The sequence below is a fragment of the Phasianus colchicus genome, chromosome 29, assembly GCF_987193195.1.
Source record: "Phasianus colchicus chromosome 29, bPhaCol1.hap1.1, whole genome shotgun sequence".
Taxonomy (NCBI): Eukaryota; Metazoa; Chordata; class Aves; order Galliformes; family Phasianidae; genus Phasianus; species Phasianus colchicus.
The window spans coordinates 5,056,120-5,075,290 of record NC_143464.1 but is presented as its reverse complement, the minus strand read 5'-3'; the positions used below and the strand labels follow the sequence as shown (position 1 = coordinate 5,075,290).

The window sequence follows — 19,171 nt, the reverse complement described above, 5'->3', positions numbered from 1 at the left end:
CCCCCAGCCCCATTTCCACCCCATTCCCCCCCACCCCCCCAATTCCCCCCCAGCCCCATTCCCCCCCATCCCCCCCATTCCCCCCCCCATCCCCATTCCCCCTCATCCCCCCCATTCCCACCCCATCTCCTCATTCCCCCCCAGCCCCATTTCCCCCCCATTGCCCCCCACCCCCCCATCCCCCCCCAGCCCCATTTCCCCCCCATTGCCCCCCACCCCCCCATTTCCACCCCCAGCCCCATTCCCCCCCATCCCCCCCATTTCCACCCCCAGCCCCATTCCCACCCCATCCCCCCTTACCCCCCAGTCCCATCCCCACCCCATTCCCCCCACTGCCCCCAGCCCCATTTCCTCCCAATCCCCTCCCAGCCCCATTCCCCCCCATCCCCCCCATTTCTACCCCATCCCCCCATCCCCCCCAGCCCCATTTCCACCCCATTCCCCCCCACCCCCCCAATTCCCCCCCAGCCCCATTCCCCCCCATCCCCCCCATTCCCCCCCCCATCCCCATTCCCCCTCATCCCCCCCATTCCCACCCCATCTCCTCATTCCCCCCCAGCCCCATTTCCCCCCCATTGCCCCCCACCCCCCCATTTCCCCCCCCAGCCCCATTCCCCCCCATCCCCCCCATTTCCACCCCATCTCCCCATTCCCCCCCAGCCCCATTTCCCCCCATCCCCCCCATTCCCACCCCATTCCCCCCATTCCCCCCATTTCCCCCCCCAGCCCCATTTCCCTCCCCAGCCCCATTTCCCCCCCATTGCCCCCCACCCCCCCATTTCCCCCCCAGCCCCATTCCCCCCCATCCCCCCCCAGCCCCATTTCCCCCCCATTGCCCCCCACCCCCCCATTTCCCCCCCAGCCCCTCACCCTGCCCCGCTTCGGCGCAGTCCACGGTGAAGTAGGTGGGCTCGTGGGCCTTCAGCCCCGTTTTGGCCACGCCAGGGCCGTAAACCTTCACCTTGTTGGGGTGGCTGCCGGCCCCAACCCCCACCTGTGGGGCAGGGGTCCGTGTGGGGATGGGGTCGGTGTGGGGTTGGGGTCTATGGGGGGATGGGGTCTGGGTCCATGGGGGGGATGGGGTCTGTGTGGGGTTGGGGTCTGCGTGGGGCTGGGGTTTGGGTGAGGTTGGGGTCCATGTGGGGATGGGGTCTGGGTGGGATTGGGGTCTGGGTGGGGATGGGGTCTGTGGGGGGCTGGGGTCCATGGGGGGGATGGGGTCTGGGTGGGGTCCGTGTGGGGCTGGGGTCTGGGTGGGGATGGGGTCTGTGGGGGGCTGGGGTCTGGGTGGGGTCCGTGTGGGGATGGGGTCTGGGTGGGGTTGGGGTCTGGGTGGGGCTGCAGTGGGGCGCATTGGTCGCAGTGGGGCGCAGTGGGGCACAGTGGGGGGCGCAGTGGGGGGCACAATGGGGGGTGCAATGGGGGGCGCAGTGGGGGGCGCAGTGGGGGGCGCAGTGGGGGGCGCAGTGGGGGGCAGAGGGGCGTCTCACCCTGAAGGGGCTGTGCGGGATGTTGACCCCCCCCCAGGCCAGCAGCGCCGTGTGCTTGACGGCCTTCCTGGGGCTGTAGCTGCAGCCGAAGGTGCCGTCGCCGCGCTCCTTCACCGCCACCTCCACCGCGCAGCCATCCGCGTCCTGTGGGGCGCGGCACAAATGGCACCCAAGGGTCCCAATGGGACACACACAGCACAAATGGGACACACGGATCCCAATGGGACACACAGATCCCAAATGGGACCCAGAGACCTCAAATGGGACCCACGGATCCCATAGTGGGACCCAGAGATCCCAATGGGACACACGGATCCCAAATGGGACCCACGGATCCCAATGGGACCCACGGATCCCAATGGGACCCACAGATCCCAAATGGGACCCACACAGCACAAATGGGACACACGGATCCCAGTGGGACACACAGATCCCAAATGGGACCCACACAGCACAAATGGGACACACGGATCCCAATGGGACCCACAGATCCCAAATGGGACCCAGAGACCTCAAATGGGACCCAGAGATCCCAAATGGGACCCAGAGATCCCAAATGGGACCCAGAGATCTCAAATGGGACACACGGATCCCAATGGGACCCAGAGATCTCAAATGGGACCCACGGATCCCATAGTGGGACCCAGAGATCTCAAATGGGACCCACATGGCACCCATGGCACCCAAGGGTCCCAATGGGACCCACGGATCCCAAATGGGACACACACAGCACAAATGGGACCCAGAGAGCCCAAATGGGACCCACAGATCCCAAATGGGACCCACACGGCACAAATGGGACACACGGATCCCAAATGGGACCCAAAGATCCCAAATGGGACACACACAGCACCCATGGGACCCACATGGTACCCATAGGACCCACGGATCCCAAATGGGACCCACACAGCACAAATGGGACACACGGATCCCAATGGGACCCAGAGATCCCAAATGGGACACACACAGCACAAATGGGACCCAGAGATCCCAAATGGGACCCACACAGCACAAATGGGACACACAGATCAGAAATGGGACCCACAGATCCCAAATGGGACCCAGAGATCCCAAATGGGACCCACACAGCACAAATGGGACACACACAGCACAAATGGGACACACGGATCCCATAGTGGGACCCACAGATCCCAAATGGAACCCACACGGCACAAATGGGCCCCACATGGCACCCATGGGACACACGGATTCCAAATGGGACCCAGAGATCTCAAATGGGACCCACACAGCACAAATGGGACACACGGATCCCATACTGGGACCCACAGATCCCATAGTGGGACCCAGAGATCTCAAATGGGACCCACACGGCACCCGTGGCACCCAAGGGTCCCAATGGGACCCACAGATCCCAAATGGGACCCACAGATCCCAAATGGGACCCAGAGAGCCCAAATGGGACCCACAGATCCCAAATGGGACCCACATGGCACCCGTGGCACCCAAGGGTCCCAATGGGACCCACACAATCCATAGTGGGACCCAAAGATCCCAAATGGGACCCACACAGCACAAATGGCACCCACGGATCCCAAATGGGACCCACACAGCACCCATGGGACCCACAGATCCCAAATGGATCCCCCAACTCCCCCCTTGGGACCCTCCTTGGGACCCCCTACTCCCCCCAACTCCCCCCTTGGGACCCCCTACTCCCCCCAGGACCCCCCAACACCCCCCCAACTCCCCCCTTGGGACCCCCCTACTCCCCCCAGGACCCTCCTTGGGACCCCCTACTCCCCCCAACTCCCCCCTTGGGACCCCCTACTCCCCCCAGGACCCCCAACACCCCCCCAACTCCCCCCTTGGGACCCCCCTACTCCCCCCAGGACCCTCCTTGGGACCCCCTACTCCCCCCAACTCCCCCCTTGGGACCCCCAACTCCCTCCAGGACCCCCCCAACCCCACCCAACTCCCCCCTTGGGACCCCCTACTCCCCCCAGGACCCCCCAACACCCCCCCAACTCCCCCCTTGGGACCCCCCAACTCCCCCCAACTCCCCCCTTGGGACCCCCTACTCCCCCCAGGACCCCCCAACCCCCCCCCAAAACCCCCCAACCCCCCCCCAGACCCCCCAACTCCCCCTTTGGGACCCCCCAACCCCCCCCCAACAACCTTCCAACTCCCCCCTTGGGACCCCCTGCTCCCCCCAGGACCCCTCAAACCCCCCACAACGACCCCCCAATCCCCCCCACCCCCCCCCAGGACCCCCCTCAGACCCCCACCTCCCCCCCCAACACCCCCAATCCCCCTCCCCACCTGCATCTGCACCGTGAGGGGTCCCTTCCCCCCCTGCTTGGCATCCACGGTGAATTCGGCCACCTGGTTGACGGCCACCCCGGTGGGCTCCAAACCCGGGCCGTACGCCTTCACCTGGGGGGGGCACGTGGGGAGGGGGGGGGTGAGTTTTGGGGAGGGGGTGGTCCTGGGGGGGGGTCCTGGGGGGGTCCTGGGGGGTCCAAGGGGTCTTTGGGGGAGATCTGGGGGAGATCTGGGGGTGGTTTGGGGGTCCTGGGGGGGTTGGGGGGATGTGAGTGGGGGGGGAAGGATGTGAGTTGGGAAGGGGTCTTGGGGGGGTCCTGGGGGGTCTAAGGGGTCTTTGGGGGGGCTCTGAGGGGTGGTTTGGGGGTCCTGGGGGGGGGTTGGGGGGGATGGGAGTTGGGGAGGGGTCTTGGGGGGGTCCTGGGGGGGTCTGTGGGGTCCAAGGGGTCTTTGGGGGAGATCTGGGGGCCAATTCTGGGGCCATTTTGGGGTCATTCTGGGGCCTTTCAGGGGTCATTTTAGGGCGAATTTTGGGGTCATTCAGGGGCCGTTTTGGGGCCATTTTTGGGGCCATTTAGGGGCCGTTTCGGGGTGGGGGCCGACCTTGTCGGGACAGGAGTCGCGGCAGGGCTTGGGGCCGTTTTGGGGCCGTTTTTGGGGCCGATTTTGGGGCCTTTTGCGGGCCATTCTGGGGCCACTTTGGGGCCGATTTCGGGGCCAAATTCAGGGCCATTTTGGGGTCATTTTGGGGCCATTTTGGGGCCGATTTGGGGCCATTTTGGGGCCGATTTGGGGCACAGGGCCGACTTTGTTGGGACAGGAGTCGCGGCAGGGCTTGGGGTCGTTTTGGGGCCGTTTTTGGGGCCAATTTTGGGGTCATTTTGGGGCCGTTTTTGGGGCCATTCTGGGGCCACTTTGGGGCCGATTTCGGGGCCAAATTCAGGGCCATTTTGGGGCCGATTTGGGGCCATTTAGGGGCCGTTTTGGGGCACAGGGCCGACTTTGTCGGGACAGCAGTCGCGGCAGGGCTTGGGGCCGTTTTGGGGCCGTTTTTGGGGCCGATTTTGGGGCCAATTTCAGGGCCATTTTGGGGCCGTTTTGGGGCCGATTTGGGGCCGTTTTTGGGGTCGTTTCGGGGTGGGGGCCGACCTTGTCGGGACAGCAGTTGCGGCAGGGCTTGGGGCCGTTTTGGGGCCGTTTTTGGGGCCAATTTTGGGGTCATTTTGGGGCCATTTTGGGGCCGATTTGGGGCCATTTAGGGGCCGTTTTGGGGCACAGGGCCGACCTTGTCGGGACAGGAGTCGCGGCAGGGCTTGGGGTCGTTTTGGGGCCGTTTTTGGGGCCAATTTTGGGGTCATTTTGGGGCCGTTTTTGGGGCCATTCTGGGGCCACTTTGGGGCCGATTTCGGGGCCAAATTCAGGGCCATTTTGGGGCCGATTTGGGGCCATTTTGGGGCCGTTTTGGGGCACAGGGCCGACTTTGTCGGGACAGCAGTCGCGGCAGGGCTTGGGGCCGTTTTGGGGCCGTTTTTGGGGCCGATTTTGGGGCCAATTTCAGGGCCATTTTGGGGCCGATTTGGGGCCGTTTTTGGGGTCGTTTCGGGGTGGGGGCCGACCTTGTCGGGACAGCAGTTGCGGCAGGGCTTAGGGCCGTTTTGGGGCCGTTTTTGGGGCCGATTTTGGGGCCAATTTCAGGGCCATTTTGGGGCCGTTTTTGGGGTCGTTTCGGGGTGGGGGCCGACCTTGTCGGGACAGCAGTTGCGGCAGGGCTTGGGGCCGTTTTGGGGCCGTTTTTGGGGCCAATTTTGGGGTCATTTCTGGGGCCATTCTGGGGCTACTTTGGGGCCCATTTTGGGGCCGTTTTTGGGGCCATTTTGGGGCCATTTAGGGGCCGATTTGGGGCCGTTTTTGGGGTGGGGGCCGACCTTGTCGGGACAGGAGTCGCGGCAGGGCTTGGGGCCATTTTGGGGCCATTGTTGGGGTCATTTCGGGGCCACTTTGGGGCCGATTTGGGGGCCATTGTTGGGGTCATTTCGGGGCCACTTTGGGGCTGATTTTGGGGCCAATTCCAGGGCCGTTTTGGGGCCGTTTTGGGGGTCATTTTGGGGCCGATTTTGGGGCCGTTTTTGGGGCCATTCTGGGGCCATTCTGGGGCCACTTTGGGGCCGATTTCGGGGCCAATTTCAGGGCCGTTTTGGGGCCATTTAGGAGCCGATTTTGGGGCCATTTGCGGGCCATTCTGGGGCCATTTTGGGGCCATATTTGGGACCATTTAGGGGCCATTTTGGGGCCGTATTTGGGGCCAATTTTGGGGTCATTTTGGGGCCGTTTTTGGGGCCATTCTGTCGTCACTTTGGGGCCGATTTTGGGGCCGATTTGGGGCCGTTTAGGGGTCATTTTGGGGCTGGGGGCCGACCTTGTCGGGCCAGCAGTTGCGGCAGGGCTTGGGGCCGTTTTTGGGGCCATATTTGGGGCCATTTAGGGGCTGTTTTGGGGTGGGGGCCGACCTTGTCGGGCCAGCAGTCGCGGGCGGCGGGGCGCACGGCGGCCATGAAGGGGCTGCGCGCGATGTCGCGGCCGTCGCACAGGACGTGCACCGCGTAGTCGCCCGCCTCCGTGGGCCAGTAGCGCACGTCGCACGAGCCGTCGCCGCGGTCGTCGCACTCAATGCGCGCCTGCGACGGGCCCTCCACCGAGAAACCTGCGGGCAGCAAGGGGTTAAACGGGGGGGGGGGGGGGGGGGGGAGATGGGGGCAGAGGGGGGGAGGGGGGGGAAAGGGGGGGGAGTGAGGGGGGGGGGGGGATGGGGGGCAGAAGGGAGGGGGAGCAGGGGTATGGGGGGGAGATGGGGGGAGGAGGGGGGGAGGAGAGGGGGGTGGGAAGGGGGGAGATGGGGGCAGAGGGGGGGAGGGGGGAAAGGGGGGGAGTGAGGGGAGGAGGGGGGAAGGGAGAGGGGGTTGGGGGGGGAAAGGGGGAGGGAGGGGAGTGAGAGGGGTGGGGGGAAAGGGGGAAGAGGGGAGGGGGGGTGGGAGGGGGGGAGAGGGGAAGGGGGGGGTATGGGGGGCAGATGGGGGGAGGAGGGGGGAGGGAAGGGGGTTGGGGGGGAGGGGGAGGGAGGAGAGTAAGAGGGGAGGGGGAAGGGGGGCAGAGGGGAGGGGAGGAGATGGGAGCAGAGGGGGGGAGGGAGAGGGGTTTGGGGGGGGAGAGGGGAGCGGGGTGGGAAGGGGGGAGATGGGGGGAGGAGGGGGGGAGATGGGGGGGGTGGGAGGGGGGGAGATGGGGGGAGGAGGGGGGAAAAGGGGGGGATGGGGGGCAGAGGGGAGGGGGGAAGGGGGGGTATGGGGGGGAGATGGGGGAGGAGAGGGAGAGGGAGAGGGGGTTGGGGGGATGGGGGGGAGAAGGGAGGGGGGGTCGGAGGCGGGGAGATGGGGGCAGGAGGGGGGAAAGGAGGGGAGTGAGAGTGGAGGGGGGGTGGGAGGGTGGGAGATGGGGGGCAGAGGGGGAAAAGGGGGGGAGTGGGGGGCAGAGGGGGGGAGGGGAGTAAGGGGAGGAGGGGAGGGGGGTAAAAGAGGGGCAGAGGGGAGAGTGGGGGGGAAAGGGGGGGAGAGGGAGGATCAGAGGGGGGGAGGGGAGGGGGGGAGGGGGGAGAGGGGAGGGGAGGGGGAGGGGGGAGAGATGGGGGCAGAGGGGGGGAGAAGGGGATGGAGAAGGGAGAGAGGGGGGCGGGGCCCAAACTCCCCCCAAAGTCCCCCCAGATCCCCTCCAAGACCCCCAAAGTCCCCCCAAATCCCCCTCAGGACCCCCCACCAAGACCCCCAGGACCCCCAAACTCTCCCAAACTCCCCCCAGATCCCCTCCAGGACCCCCAAACTCCCCCCAAATCCCCTCCAGGACCCCCAAGCTGCCCCCAAACTGCCCCAAATCCCCTCCAGGACCCCCAAACTCCCCCCCAGGACCCCCAGACTCCCCCCAAACTCCCCCCAAAACCCCCCCAGGACCCCCAAACTCCCCCCAAATCCCCTCCAAGACCCCCAAACTCCCCCCAAATCCCCTCCAGGACCCCCAAGCTGCCCCCAAACTGCCCCAAAACCCCCCCAGGACCCCCAAACTCCCCCCCAGGACCTCCAGACTCCCCCCAAATTCCCCCCAAAACCCCCCCAGGACCCCCAAATTCCCCCCAAAACCCCCCCAGGACCCCCAAACTGCCCCCCAAACTCCCCCCAAATCCCCTCCAAGACCCCCAAACTCCCCTCAAATCCCCCCCAGGACCTTCCCCCAAGACCCCCAGGACCCCCAAACTCCCCCCAAATCCCCCCCAGGACCCCCAAACTCCCCCCAAACTCCCCCCAGATCCCCTCCAGGACCCCCAAACTCCCCCCAAACTGCCCCAAATCCCCTCCAGGACCCCCAAACTCCCCCCCAGGACCCCCAGACTCCCCCCAAACTCCCCCCAAAACCCCCCCAGGACCCCCCCCTCCATACCCAAGGTTCCCACGTCGTCCCCCAGCGCCTCCACCACGAAATCGGCGGAGCAGCCCACGGTGCCGCCCTGCAGCCCCGGCCCCCAGGCCCGCACTTTGGGGGTGCCCCCCCCCGGGGCCACCTGCACCTCAAACGGGCTGCGGGGGGGGGGGGGAAAGGCCGGCTCAGACCCACGCATCGAAGCCCCCAGACCCACTGAGACCCCCAGACCCATTGAGACCCCCCCCACACACACATCGAGCCCCAGACCCCCCCAGACCCCCCCCACCCACACATTGACCCCCCCCCAGACCCATTGAGACCCCCAGACCCATTGAGACCCCCCCCACACACACATCGAGCCCCAGACCCCCCCCACCCACACATTGACCCCCCCAGACCCATTGAGACCCCCAGACCCATAGAGACCCCCCCCCACCCACACATCGACCCCCCAGACCCCCCCCCACCCACACATTGACCCCCACCCAGACCCCCAGACCCATAGAGACCCCCCCTACCCATACATCGACCCCCAGACCCCCCCCACCCACATATTGACCCCCCCAGACCCACAGACCCCCCCAGACCCCCCCACCCACACATCGACCCCCAGACCCCCCCCCACCCACACACTGACCCCCCCAGACCCACACAGACCCCTCCATACCCCCCCCACCCATACATTGACCCCCAGACCCCCATAGACCCCCCCCCACCCACACATCGACCCCCAGACCCCCCCCACCCACATATTGATCCCCCCAGACCCACAGACCCCCATAGACCCCCCCAGACCCACACATCAACCCCCAGACCCACTGAGACCCCCAGACCCATTGAGACCCCCCCCCACCCACACATCGACCCCCAGACCCCCCCCACCCACACACTGACCCCCCCAGACCCCCCAGACCCATTGAGACCCCCCCCACCCACACATCGACCCCCAGACCCCCATAGAACCCCCCCACCCATACATTGAGCCCCCCAGACCCCCCAGACCCATAGAGACCCCCCCCAGACCCACACATTGACCCCCAGCCCCCCCCCAGACTCCCCCCACTCATACATCGACCCCCAGACCCCCCCCCACCCACATATTGATCCCCCCAGACCCACACAGACCCCCCCCCGAGATCTGTGGAGCTGGGATGTGTGGGGCAGGGATGTGTGGGGCGGGATGTGTGGGGCAGGGATGTGTGGGGCAGGGCTGTGTGGGGCAGGGCTGTGTGGGGCGGGGCTGTGATCTATGGGGCAGGGCTGTGTGGGGCAGGATGTGTGGGGTGGGGCTGTGATCTATGGGGCAGGGCTGTGTGGGGCAGGGCTGTGTGGGGCAGGATGTGTGGGGTGGGGCTGTGATCTATGGGGCAGGGCTGTGTGGGGCAGGGCTGTGTGGGGCAGGGCTGTGATCTATGGGGCAGGGCTGTGTGGGGCAGGGCTGTGTGGGGCTGGGATGTGTGGGGCTGGGATGTGTGGGGCAGGGATGTGTGGGGCAGGGATGTGTGGGGCAGGGCTGAGATCTATGGGGCAGGGCTGTGTGGGGCTGAGATCTATGGGGCAGGGCTGTGTGGGGCAAGATGTGTGGGGCGGGATGTGTGGGGCGGGGCTGCGGTCCCACCTGCGGGGGATGGGCTGCCCCCCATAGGTGACGCTGACGCTGTGGGGGCCGGGGGCGCTGGGGACGAACTCGCAGGCGAAGACCCCGTCCCCCAAATCCTTCTGCTTCACCGCCTCCGCGCCCTCTGCGGGAAATGGGGGCAGGGACCCTCAGCGGGACCCCAGACCCACATGGGGACCCCAGACCCACATGGGGACCCCAGACCCACACTGGGACCCACATGGGGACCCCAGACCCACAGCGGGACCCCAGACCCACATGGGGACCCCAGACCCACATGGGGACCCACATGGGGACCCCAGACCCACAGCGGGACCCTCAGGGGGACCCCAGACCCACAGGGGGACCCTCAGCGGGACCCCAGACCCACAAAGGGACCCCAGACCCACATGGGGACCCCAGACCCACAGAGGGACCCACAGCGGGACCCCAGACCCACAGAGGGACCCTCAGTGGGACCCCAGACCCACATGGGGACCCCAGACCCACACTGGGACCCACATGGGGACCCCAGACCCACAGCGGGACCCCAGACCCACATGGGGACCCACATGGGGACCCCAGACCCACAGAGGGACCCTCAGGGGGACCCCAGACCCACAGAGGGACCCCAGACCCACAGAGGGACCCTCAGCGGGACCCCAGACCCACACTGGGACCCACATGGGGACCCCAGACCCACAGAGGAACCCTCAGCGGGACCCCAGACCCACAAAGGGACCCCAGACCCACAGCGGGACCCCAGACCCACAAAGGGACCCACATGGGGACCCCAGACCCACAGAGGGACCCTCAGCGGGACCCCAGACCCACAGCGGGACCCCAGACCCACAAAGGGACCCACATGGGGACCCCAGACCCACAGAGGGACCCACATGGGGACCCCAGACCCACAGAGGGACCCTCAGTGGGACCCCAGACCCACATGGGGACCCCAGACCCACAAGGGGACCCTCAGCGGGACCCCAGACCCACACTGGGACCCCAATCACCCCCCCATGGACCCCAGACCCACAAAGGGATCCACATGGGGACCCCAGACCCACATGGGGACCCCAGACCCACAAAGGGACCCTCAGGGGGACCCCAGACCCATATGGAGACCCCAGACCCACACTGGGACCCCAATCACCCCCCATGGACCCCAGACCCACAGAGGGACCCTCAAGGGGACCCCAGACCCACAAGGGGACCCCAATCACCCCCATGGACCCCAAACCCGTATGGAGACCCCAGACCCACACTGGGACCCACACAGGGACCCCACATACCCCCAAATCTCCCCCCACGACCCCCCCACGACCCCCCCCCAACTCACTGGGCCCTTTGACGTTGACCTTCAGCTCCCCATTGGACCCCCAACCCCCCAGATCTCCCCCCAAATCTCCCCCCAAACCCCCACATCTCCCCCCCAAAACCCCCAAATCTCCCCCACGACCCCCCCCACGCCCCCCCCCCAACTCACTGGGCCCTTTGATGGCAACCTTCAGCTCCCCATTGGACCCCCAACCCCCCCCATCTCCCCCCAGATCTCCCCCAAACCCCCAAATCTCCCCCTCAAACCCCCACATCTCCCCCCAAATTCCCCCCAAAACCCCCAAATCTCCCCCCACGACCCCCCCACGCCCCCCCCCAACTCACTGGGCCCTTTGACGTTGACCTTCAGCTCCCCATTGGACCCCCAACCCCCCCAACCCCCCAGATCTCCCCCCAAATCTCCCCCAAACCCCCACATCTCCCCCCCAAAACCCCCAAATCTCCCCCCACGACCCCCCCCACGCCCCCCCCAACTCACTGGGCCCTTTGACGTTGACCTTCAGCTCCCCAGGCCCGGCCCCCTTGGTGTACACCTTGAAGTCGGCCACCTCCTTCACCCGCAGCCCCTTGGGTTGAAGCCCCCTCCCCACAGCGCGGCACTGCGACGGGTTGCAGGCTGGGGGGGGGGGAAAAAAGGGGGGGTTACTTGTGGGGCGGAGCCCAGACCACCCCATAGAGACCCCAGACCACTCCATAGGGACCCCATGGGGGGTGGGGGGGGGGGCAATGTGTGGGGCGGACCCCAACCACCCCATAGGGTCCCCATGGGGGGCTGCAGGTGGGGGGGGATGGCACCAATGGATGGGGGGGGCTCTGATCCACATCTATGGGGCAGGACACCTCATGTAGGGCCCTGACCCACATCTATAGGGCCTGACCCCCATTTATAGGACCCTGATCCCCATCTATAGGGCCTGATCCACATCTATAGGGCCTGACTCCCCTCTATGGGGCACTGACCCCCATCTATGGGCCTGACTCACATCTATAGGGCCTGACCCACATCTATAGGGCCTGACCCACATCTATAGGGCCTAACTCACATCTATGGGGCCTGACCCACATCTATAAGGCACTGACCCACATCTATGGGACCCTGACCCCCATCTGTAGGGCCTGATCCACATCTATGGGGCCCTGACCCCCACCTACAGGGCCCTGATCCCACTTATAGGCCCTGACCCCCATCTATGGGGCCCTGACCCCCATCTATGGGGCACTGACCCCACTTATAGGATCCTGCCCCCCATCTATGGGGCAGGAAACCTCATGTAGGGCCCTGACCCCCATCTACGGGGCACTGACCCCCATCTCTAGGGCCTGTCCCCCATCTATGGGGCAGGACACCTCATGTAGGGCCCTGACCCCCATCTGTAGGGCCTGACCCACTTATAGGGCCTGACCCCCATCTATAGGGCCCTGACCCCCATCTATGGGGCACTGACCCCCATCTCTAGGGCCCTGACCTACATCTATGGGGCAGGAAACCTCATGTAGGGCTCTGACCCACATCTATGGGGCACTGACCCCCCCCCAGCCCCACATACAAACCCCCCAGACCCCACTGGACCCCCGCCCTCCTCCCCCCACCCCCCACCACCACGGGGGTCCCGGACCTGTAGGGACCCCCCACCCCCCCCCACTGCCCCACATCTCCCCACACCGCCCCACATCTCCCCACATCTCCCCATACCGTCAGCAGGAGGAGCAGAGATGGAGGACAGACAGAGCGGAGTCCGGGGGGGGGGCAGAGCAGACAGAGCCCCGAGGGGGGGGCAGAGCAGACAGAGCGGCGGGCTGGGGGGCAGAGCACAGTTAGGGGGCGGGGAGACCCCCCCCCCACTTGGGGGGCAGAGCACAGTTAGGGGGCGGGGAGACCCCCCCACACTTGGGGGGCAGAAACACCCAACTGAGGGGGGCGGAGGCACAGAGACCCCCGCTTGGGGGGGGGGGCAGAGACCCCCATTTGGGGGGGGCAGAGGCGCAGAGACCCCCGCTTGGGGGGGGCCAGAGAAACAGAGACCCTCATTTGGGGGGGGGCAGAGAAACAGAGACGAGACCCCCGCTTGGGGGGGGGGGCAGAGACCCCCATTTGGGGAGGGGCAGAGGCACAGAGACCCCCACTTGTGGGGCAGAGGTTCAGAGACCCCCACTTGGGGGGGGGGCAGAGAAACAGAGACCCTCATTTGGGGGGGGGAGAGGCACAGAGACCCCCGCTTGTGGGGGGGGGCAGAGACCCCCATTTGGGGGGGGGCAGAGGCACAGAGACCCTCACTTGGGGGGGGGCAGAGAAACAGAGACCCTCATTTGGGGGGGGGCAGAGGCACAGAGACCCCCACTTGTGGGGCGGAGGCACAGAGACCCCCACTTGTGGGGCAGAGGTTCAGAGACCCTCACTTGTGGGGCAGAGGTACAGGGACCCCCACTTGTGGGGCAGAGGCACAGGGACCCCCACTTGTGGGGCAGAGGTTCAGAGACCCCCACTTTGGGGAGGGGGGGGCAGAGACCCCCATTTGGGGGGGGGCAGAGGCACAGAGACCCCCACTTGTGGGGCGGAGGCACAGAGACCCCCACTTGTGGGGCAGAGGTTCAGAGACCCTCACTTGTGGGGCAGAGGTACAGGGACCCCCACTTGTGGGGCAGAGGCACAGGGACCCCCACTTGTGGGGCAGAGGTTCAGAGACCCCCACTTTGGGGAGGGGGGGGCAGAGACCCCCATTTGGGGGGGGGGAGAGGCACAGAGACCCCCACTTGTGGGGCAGAGGTTCAGAGACCCTCGCTTGGGGGGCAGAGGTACAGGGACCCCATTTTGGGGGGGGGGAGAAGCACAGAGACCCCCACTTAGGGGGCAGAGGCACAGAGGTGAGAGACCCCCAAGTTATGGGGCAGAGACCCCCGAGTTGTGGGGCAGGGACGCCAAACTGAGAGGGACAGAGGCACAGAGACCCCCACTTGGGGGGCAGAAATGGCAGGACAGGACAGAGCCCCCCACTTGTGGGGCAGAGGCACACAGACCCCCACTTGTGGGGCAGAGACCCCAAGCCAGAACAAAGCAGACCCCCACTTGTGGGGCAGACCCCCAGCCCCGAATTATGGGGCAGAGACCCCAAAACAGAACAAGACAGATCCCCACTTATGGGTCAGCCCCCCACTTGTGGGGCAGACCCCCAACCCCGAATTATGGGGCAGAGACCCCAACCCAGAACAGCTCAGCCCCCCACTTGTGGGTCAGCTCCCCACCCCTCATTTAGGGCTCGGCCCCCCACTTATGGGGCAGACCCCCACTTATGGGGCAGACCTCAACTCCCCATTTAGAGCTCAGCCCCCAGCCCCCACTTCTGAGGCAGCCCCCCACCCCCCATTTATGGCTCAGCCCCCCACTTATGGGGCAGCCCCCCAGCCCCCTATTTAGGGCTCAGCCCCCCACATATGGGGCAGCCCCCAGCCCCCATTTATGCCTCAGCCCCCACCCCCCATTTAGGGCTCAGCCCCCCACTTATGGGGCAGCCCCCAGCCCCCATTTCCGCCCCAGCCCCCATTTACGGCTCAGCCCCCCACCCCCCATTTAGGGCTCAGCCCCCCACTTATGGGGGGCAGCCCCCACCCCCCATTTCCGCCCCAGCCCCCTATTTAGGGCTCAGCCCCCCACTTATGGGGCAGCCCCCACCCCCCATTTCCCCCCACCCCCCATTTAGGGCTCATCCCCCACCCCCCATTTCCGCCCCAGCCCCCACTTATGGGGCAGCCCCCACCCCCCATTTACGCCTCAGCCCCCCACTTCTGGGGGGCAGCCCCCACCCCCCATTTCCACCCCAGCCCCCATTTAGGGCTCAGCCCCCACTTATGGGGCAGCCCCCAGCCCCCATTTACGGCTCAGCCCTCAGCCCCCCACCCCCCATTTACGGCTCAGCCCCCCACTTATGGGGCAGCCCCCAGCCCCCATTTAGGGCTCAGCCCCCCACTTATGGGGCAGCCCCCACCTCCCATTTCTGCCCCAGCCCCCACTTACGGCTCAGCCCCCCACCCCCCATTTGGGGCTCAGCCCCCATTTAGGGCTCAGCCCCCCACCCTCCATTTAAAGCTGAGCCCCCACCCCCCATTTACGGCTCAACCCCCCACCCCCCATTTAGGGCTCAGCCCCCACTTATGGGGCAGCCCCCAGCCCCCATTTACGGCTCAGCCCTCAGTCCCCCACCCCCCATTTCCGCCCCAGCCCCCCACTTATGGGGGGCAGCCCCCAGCCCCCATTTATGGCTCAGCCCCCCACATATGGGGCAGCCCCCAGCCCCCATTTCCGCCCCACCCCCCATTTAGGGCTCAGCCCCCCACTTATGGGGCAGCCCCTACCCCCCATTTCCCCCCACCCCCCATTTAGGGCTCATCCCCCACCCCCCATTTCCGCCCCAGCCCCCACTTATGGGGCAGCCCCCACCCCCCATTTAGGGCTCAGCCCCCCACTTATGGGGCAGCCCCCAGCCCCCATTTCTGCCCCACCCCCCATTTAGGGCTCAGCCCCCACCCCCCATTTACGCCTCTATCCCCCCACCCCCCATTTCCGCCCCAGCCCCCACTTACGGCTCAGCCCCCCATTTATGGGGCAGCCCCAACCCCCCATTTCCGCCCCAGCCCCCCACTTATGGGGGGCAGCCCCCACCCCCCATTTCCGCCCCACCCCCCATTTAGGGCTCAGCCCCCCACTTATGGGGCAGCCCCCACCCCCCATTCCCCCCACCCCCCACTTTTGGCTCATCCCCCGCCCCCCATTTCCGCCGCAGCCCCCCAACTTGCGCCCCGCCCCCCGCGCTCACCCTGCCCCACGGCGACGACGAAGGGGCTCCTGGGGATGGGGGCCCCCCCGAACGACACGGCGACGCTGTGGCTGCCCTCGGCGCTGGGGCGGTACGAGCAGCGGAACGCGCCGTCACCGCGCGGCTCCAACAGCGCCTCCACGCGGCGGCCGCCGGGATCCGTCACCGCCACCTCCGGGGAGCCCGGGCCCGCGCCTGCGGGGCGGACAGCGGCGTGGGGGGCCGCCCCATAGCGACCCACGGCAGCCCCATAGCGAGCCGCGGCTGCCCCATAGCGACCCACGGCTGCCCCATAGCGACCCGCGGCTGCCCCATCGCGACCCGCGGCTGCCCCATCGCGACCCACGGCTGCCCCATAGCGAGCCGCGGCTGCCCCATAGCGAGCCGCGGCTGCCCCATAGCGAGCCGCGGCTGCCCCATATCCCATAGGGGAGCCCCATAGCGACCCGCAACCGCCCCATAGCGACCCACGGCTGCCCCATCGCGACCCACGGCTGCCCCATAGCGACCCACGGCTGCCCCATAGCGAGCCGCGGCTGCCCCATCGCGACCCGCGGCTGCCCCATAGCGACCCACGGCAGCCCCATAGCGAGCCGCGGCTGCCCCATAGCGACCCGCGGCTGCCCCATAGCGACCCACGGCAGCCCCATAGCGAGCCGCGGCTGCCCCATAGCGACCCACGGCTGCCCCATAGCGACCCGCGGCTGCCCCATCGCGACCCGCGGCTGCCCCATCGCGACCCACGGCTGCTCCATAGCGAGCCGCAGCTGCCCCATAGCGAGCCGCGGCTGCCCCATAGCGAGCCGCGGCTGCCCCATATCCCATAGGGGAGCCCCATAGCGACCCGCAACCGCCCCATAGCGACCCACGGCTGCCCCATCGCGACCCACGGCTGCCCCATAGCGACCCACGGCTGCCCCATAGCGAGCCGCGGCTGCCCCATCGCGACCCGCGGCTGCCCCATAGCGACCCACGGCAGCCCCATAGCGAGCCGCGGCTGCCCCATAGCGACCCACGGCTGCCCCATAGCGACCCGCGGCTGCCCCATAGCGACCCGCGGCTGCCCCATAGCGACCCACGGCAGCCCCATAGCGAGCCGCGGCTGCCCCATAGCGACCCACGGCTGCCCCATAGCGACCCGCGGCTGCCCCATCGCGACCCGCGGCTGCCCCATCGCGACCCACGGCTGCCCCATCGCGACCCACGGCTGCTCCATAGCGAGCCGCAGCTGCCCCATAGCGAGCCGCGGCTGCCCCATAGCGAGCCGCGGCTGCCCCATATCCCATAGGGGAGCCCCATAGCGACCCGCAACCGCCCCATAGCGACCCACGGCTGCCCCATCGCGACCCACGGCTGCCCCATAGCGACCCACGGCTGCCCCATAGCGAGCCGCGGCTGCCCCATAGCGACCCGCGGCTGCCCCATAGCGACCCACGGCAGCCCCATAGCGAGCCGCGGCTGCCCCATAGCGACCCACGGCTGCCCCATAGCGACCCGCGGCTGCCCCATCGCGACCCGCGGCTGCCCCATCGCGACCCACGGCTGCCCCATCGCGACCCACGGCTGCTCCATAGCGAGCCGCAGCTGCCCCATAGCGAGCCGCGGCTGCCCCATAGCGAGCCGCGGCTGCCCCATATCCCATAGGGGAGCCCCATAGCGACCCGCAACCGCCCCATAGCGACCCACGGCTGCCCCATCGCGACCCACGGCTGCCCCATCGCGACCCACGGCTGCCCCATAGCGACCCGCGGCTGCCCCATAGCGACCCGCGGCTGCCCCATAGCGACCCACGGCAGCCCCATAGCGAGCCGCGGCTGCCCCATAGCGACCCACGGCTGCCCCATAGCGACCCGCGGCTGCCCCATCGCGACCCGCGGCTGCCCCATCGCGACCCACGGCTGCTCCATAGCGAGCCGCAGCTGCCCCATATCCCATAGGGGAGCCCCATAGCGACCCACGGCAGCCCCATAGCGAGCCGCGGCTGCCCCATAGCGACCCACGGCTGCCCCATAGCGACCCACGGCTGCCCCATAGCGACCCGCAGCTGCCCCATAGCGACCCGCGGCTGCCCCATAGCGACCCACGGCTGCCCCATAGCGAGCCGCGGCTGCCCCATAGCGACCCACGGCTGCCCCATCGCGACCCACGGCTGCCCCATCGCGACCCACGGCTGCTCCATAGCGAGCCGCAACTGCCCCATATCCCATAGGGGAGCCCCATAGCGACCCACGGCAGCCCCATAGCGAGCCGCGGCTGCCCCATCGCGACCCACGGCTGCCCCATCGCGACCCACGGCTGCTCCATAGCGAGCCGCAGCTGCCCCATAGCGAGCCGCGGCTGCCCCATAGCGACCCGCGGCTGCCCCATAGCGACCCACGGCTGCCCCATAGCGACCCACGGCTGCCCCATCGCGACCCACGGCTGCCCCATCGCGAGCCGCAGCTGCCCCATAGCGAGCCGCGGCTGCCCCATAGCGAGCCGCGGCTGCCCCATCGCGACCCACGGCTGCCCCATAGCGACCCACGGCTGCCCCATAGCGACCCGCGGCTGCCCCATAGCGACCCACGGCTGCCCCATAGCGAGCCGCGGCTGCCCCATAGCGACCCACGGCTGCCCCATCGCGACCCACGGCTGCCCCATCGCGACCCACGGCTGCTCCATAGCGAGCCGCAACTGCCCCATATCCCATAGGGGAGCCCCATAGCGACCCACGGCAGCCCCATAGCGAGCCGCGGCTGCCCCATCGCGACCCACGGCTGCTCCATAGCGAGCCGCAGCTGCCCCATAGCGAGCCGCGGCTGCCCCATAGCGAGCCGCGGCTGCCCCATATCCCATAGGGGAGCCCCATAGCGACCCGCAACCGCCCCATAGCGACCCACGGCTGCCCCATCGCGACCCACGGCTGCCCCATCGCGACCCACGGCTGCCCCATAGCGACCCGCGGCTGCCCCATAGCGACCCGCGGCTGCCCCATCGCGACCCACGGCTGCCCCATCGCGACCCACGGCTGCTCCATAGCGAGCCGCAGCTGCCCCATAGCGAGCCGCGGCTGCCCCATAGCGAGCCGCGGCTGCCCCATATCCCATAGGGGAGCCCCATAGCGACCCGCAACCGCCCCATAGCGACCCACGGCTGCCCCATCGCGACCCACGGCTGCCCCATAGCGACCCACGGCTGCCCCATAGCGAGCC

General features: G+C 67.7%; 1 protein-coding gene across 4 annotated transcripts in view; it reads right to left on the bottom strand.

Annotated features, from left to right (window-relative positions):
- Positions 1–19,171, bottom strand: part of FLNA (filamin A) — a 94,723-nt gene that overhangs the window by 52,770 nt on the left and 22,782 nt on the right. For all 4 annotated transcript variants that reach the window (XM_090126618.1, XM_090126619.1, XM_090126621.1 and 1 more), the window contains 8 exons: positions 15,981–16,175; positions 11,651–11,788; positions 9,856–9,979; positions 8,256–8,392; positions 6,281–6,474; positions 3,771–3,884; positions 1,491–1,634; positions 871–994 (listed from right to left, as the gene is read on the bottom strand). In XM_090126618.1, coding sequence (XP_089982744.1) covers positions 871–994; positions 1,491–1,634; positions 3,771–3,884; positions 6,281–6,474; positions 8,256–8,392; positions 9,856–9,979; positions 11,651–11,788; positions 15,981–16,175 — 1,170 coding nt within the window. The remainder of the gene's footprint in view (positions 1–870; positions 995–1,490; positions 1,635–3,770; positions 3,885–6,280; positions 6,475–8,255; positions 8,393–9,855; positions 9,980–11,650; positions 11,789–15,980; positions 16,176–19,171) is intronic.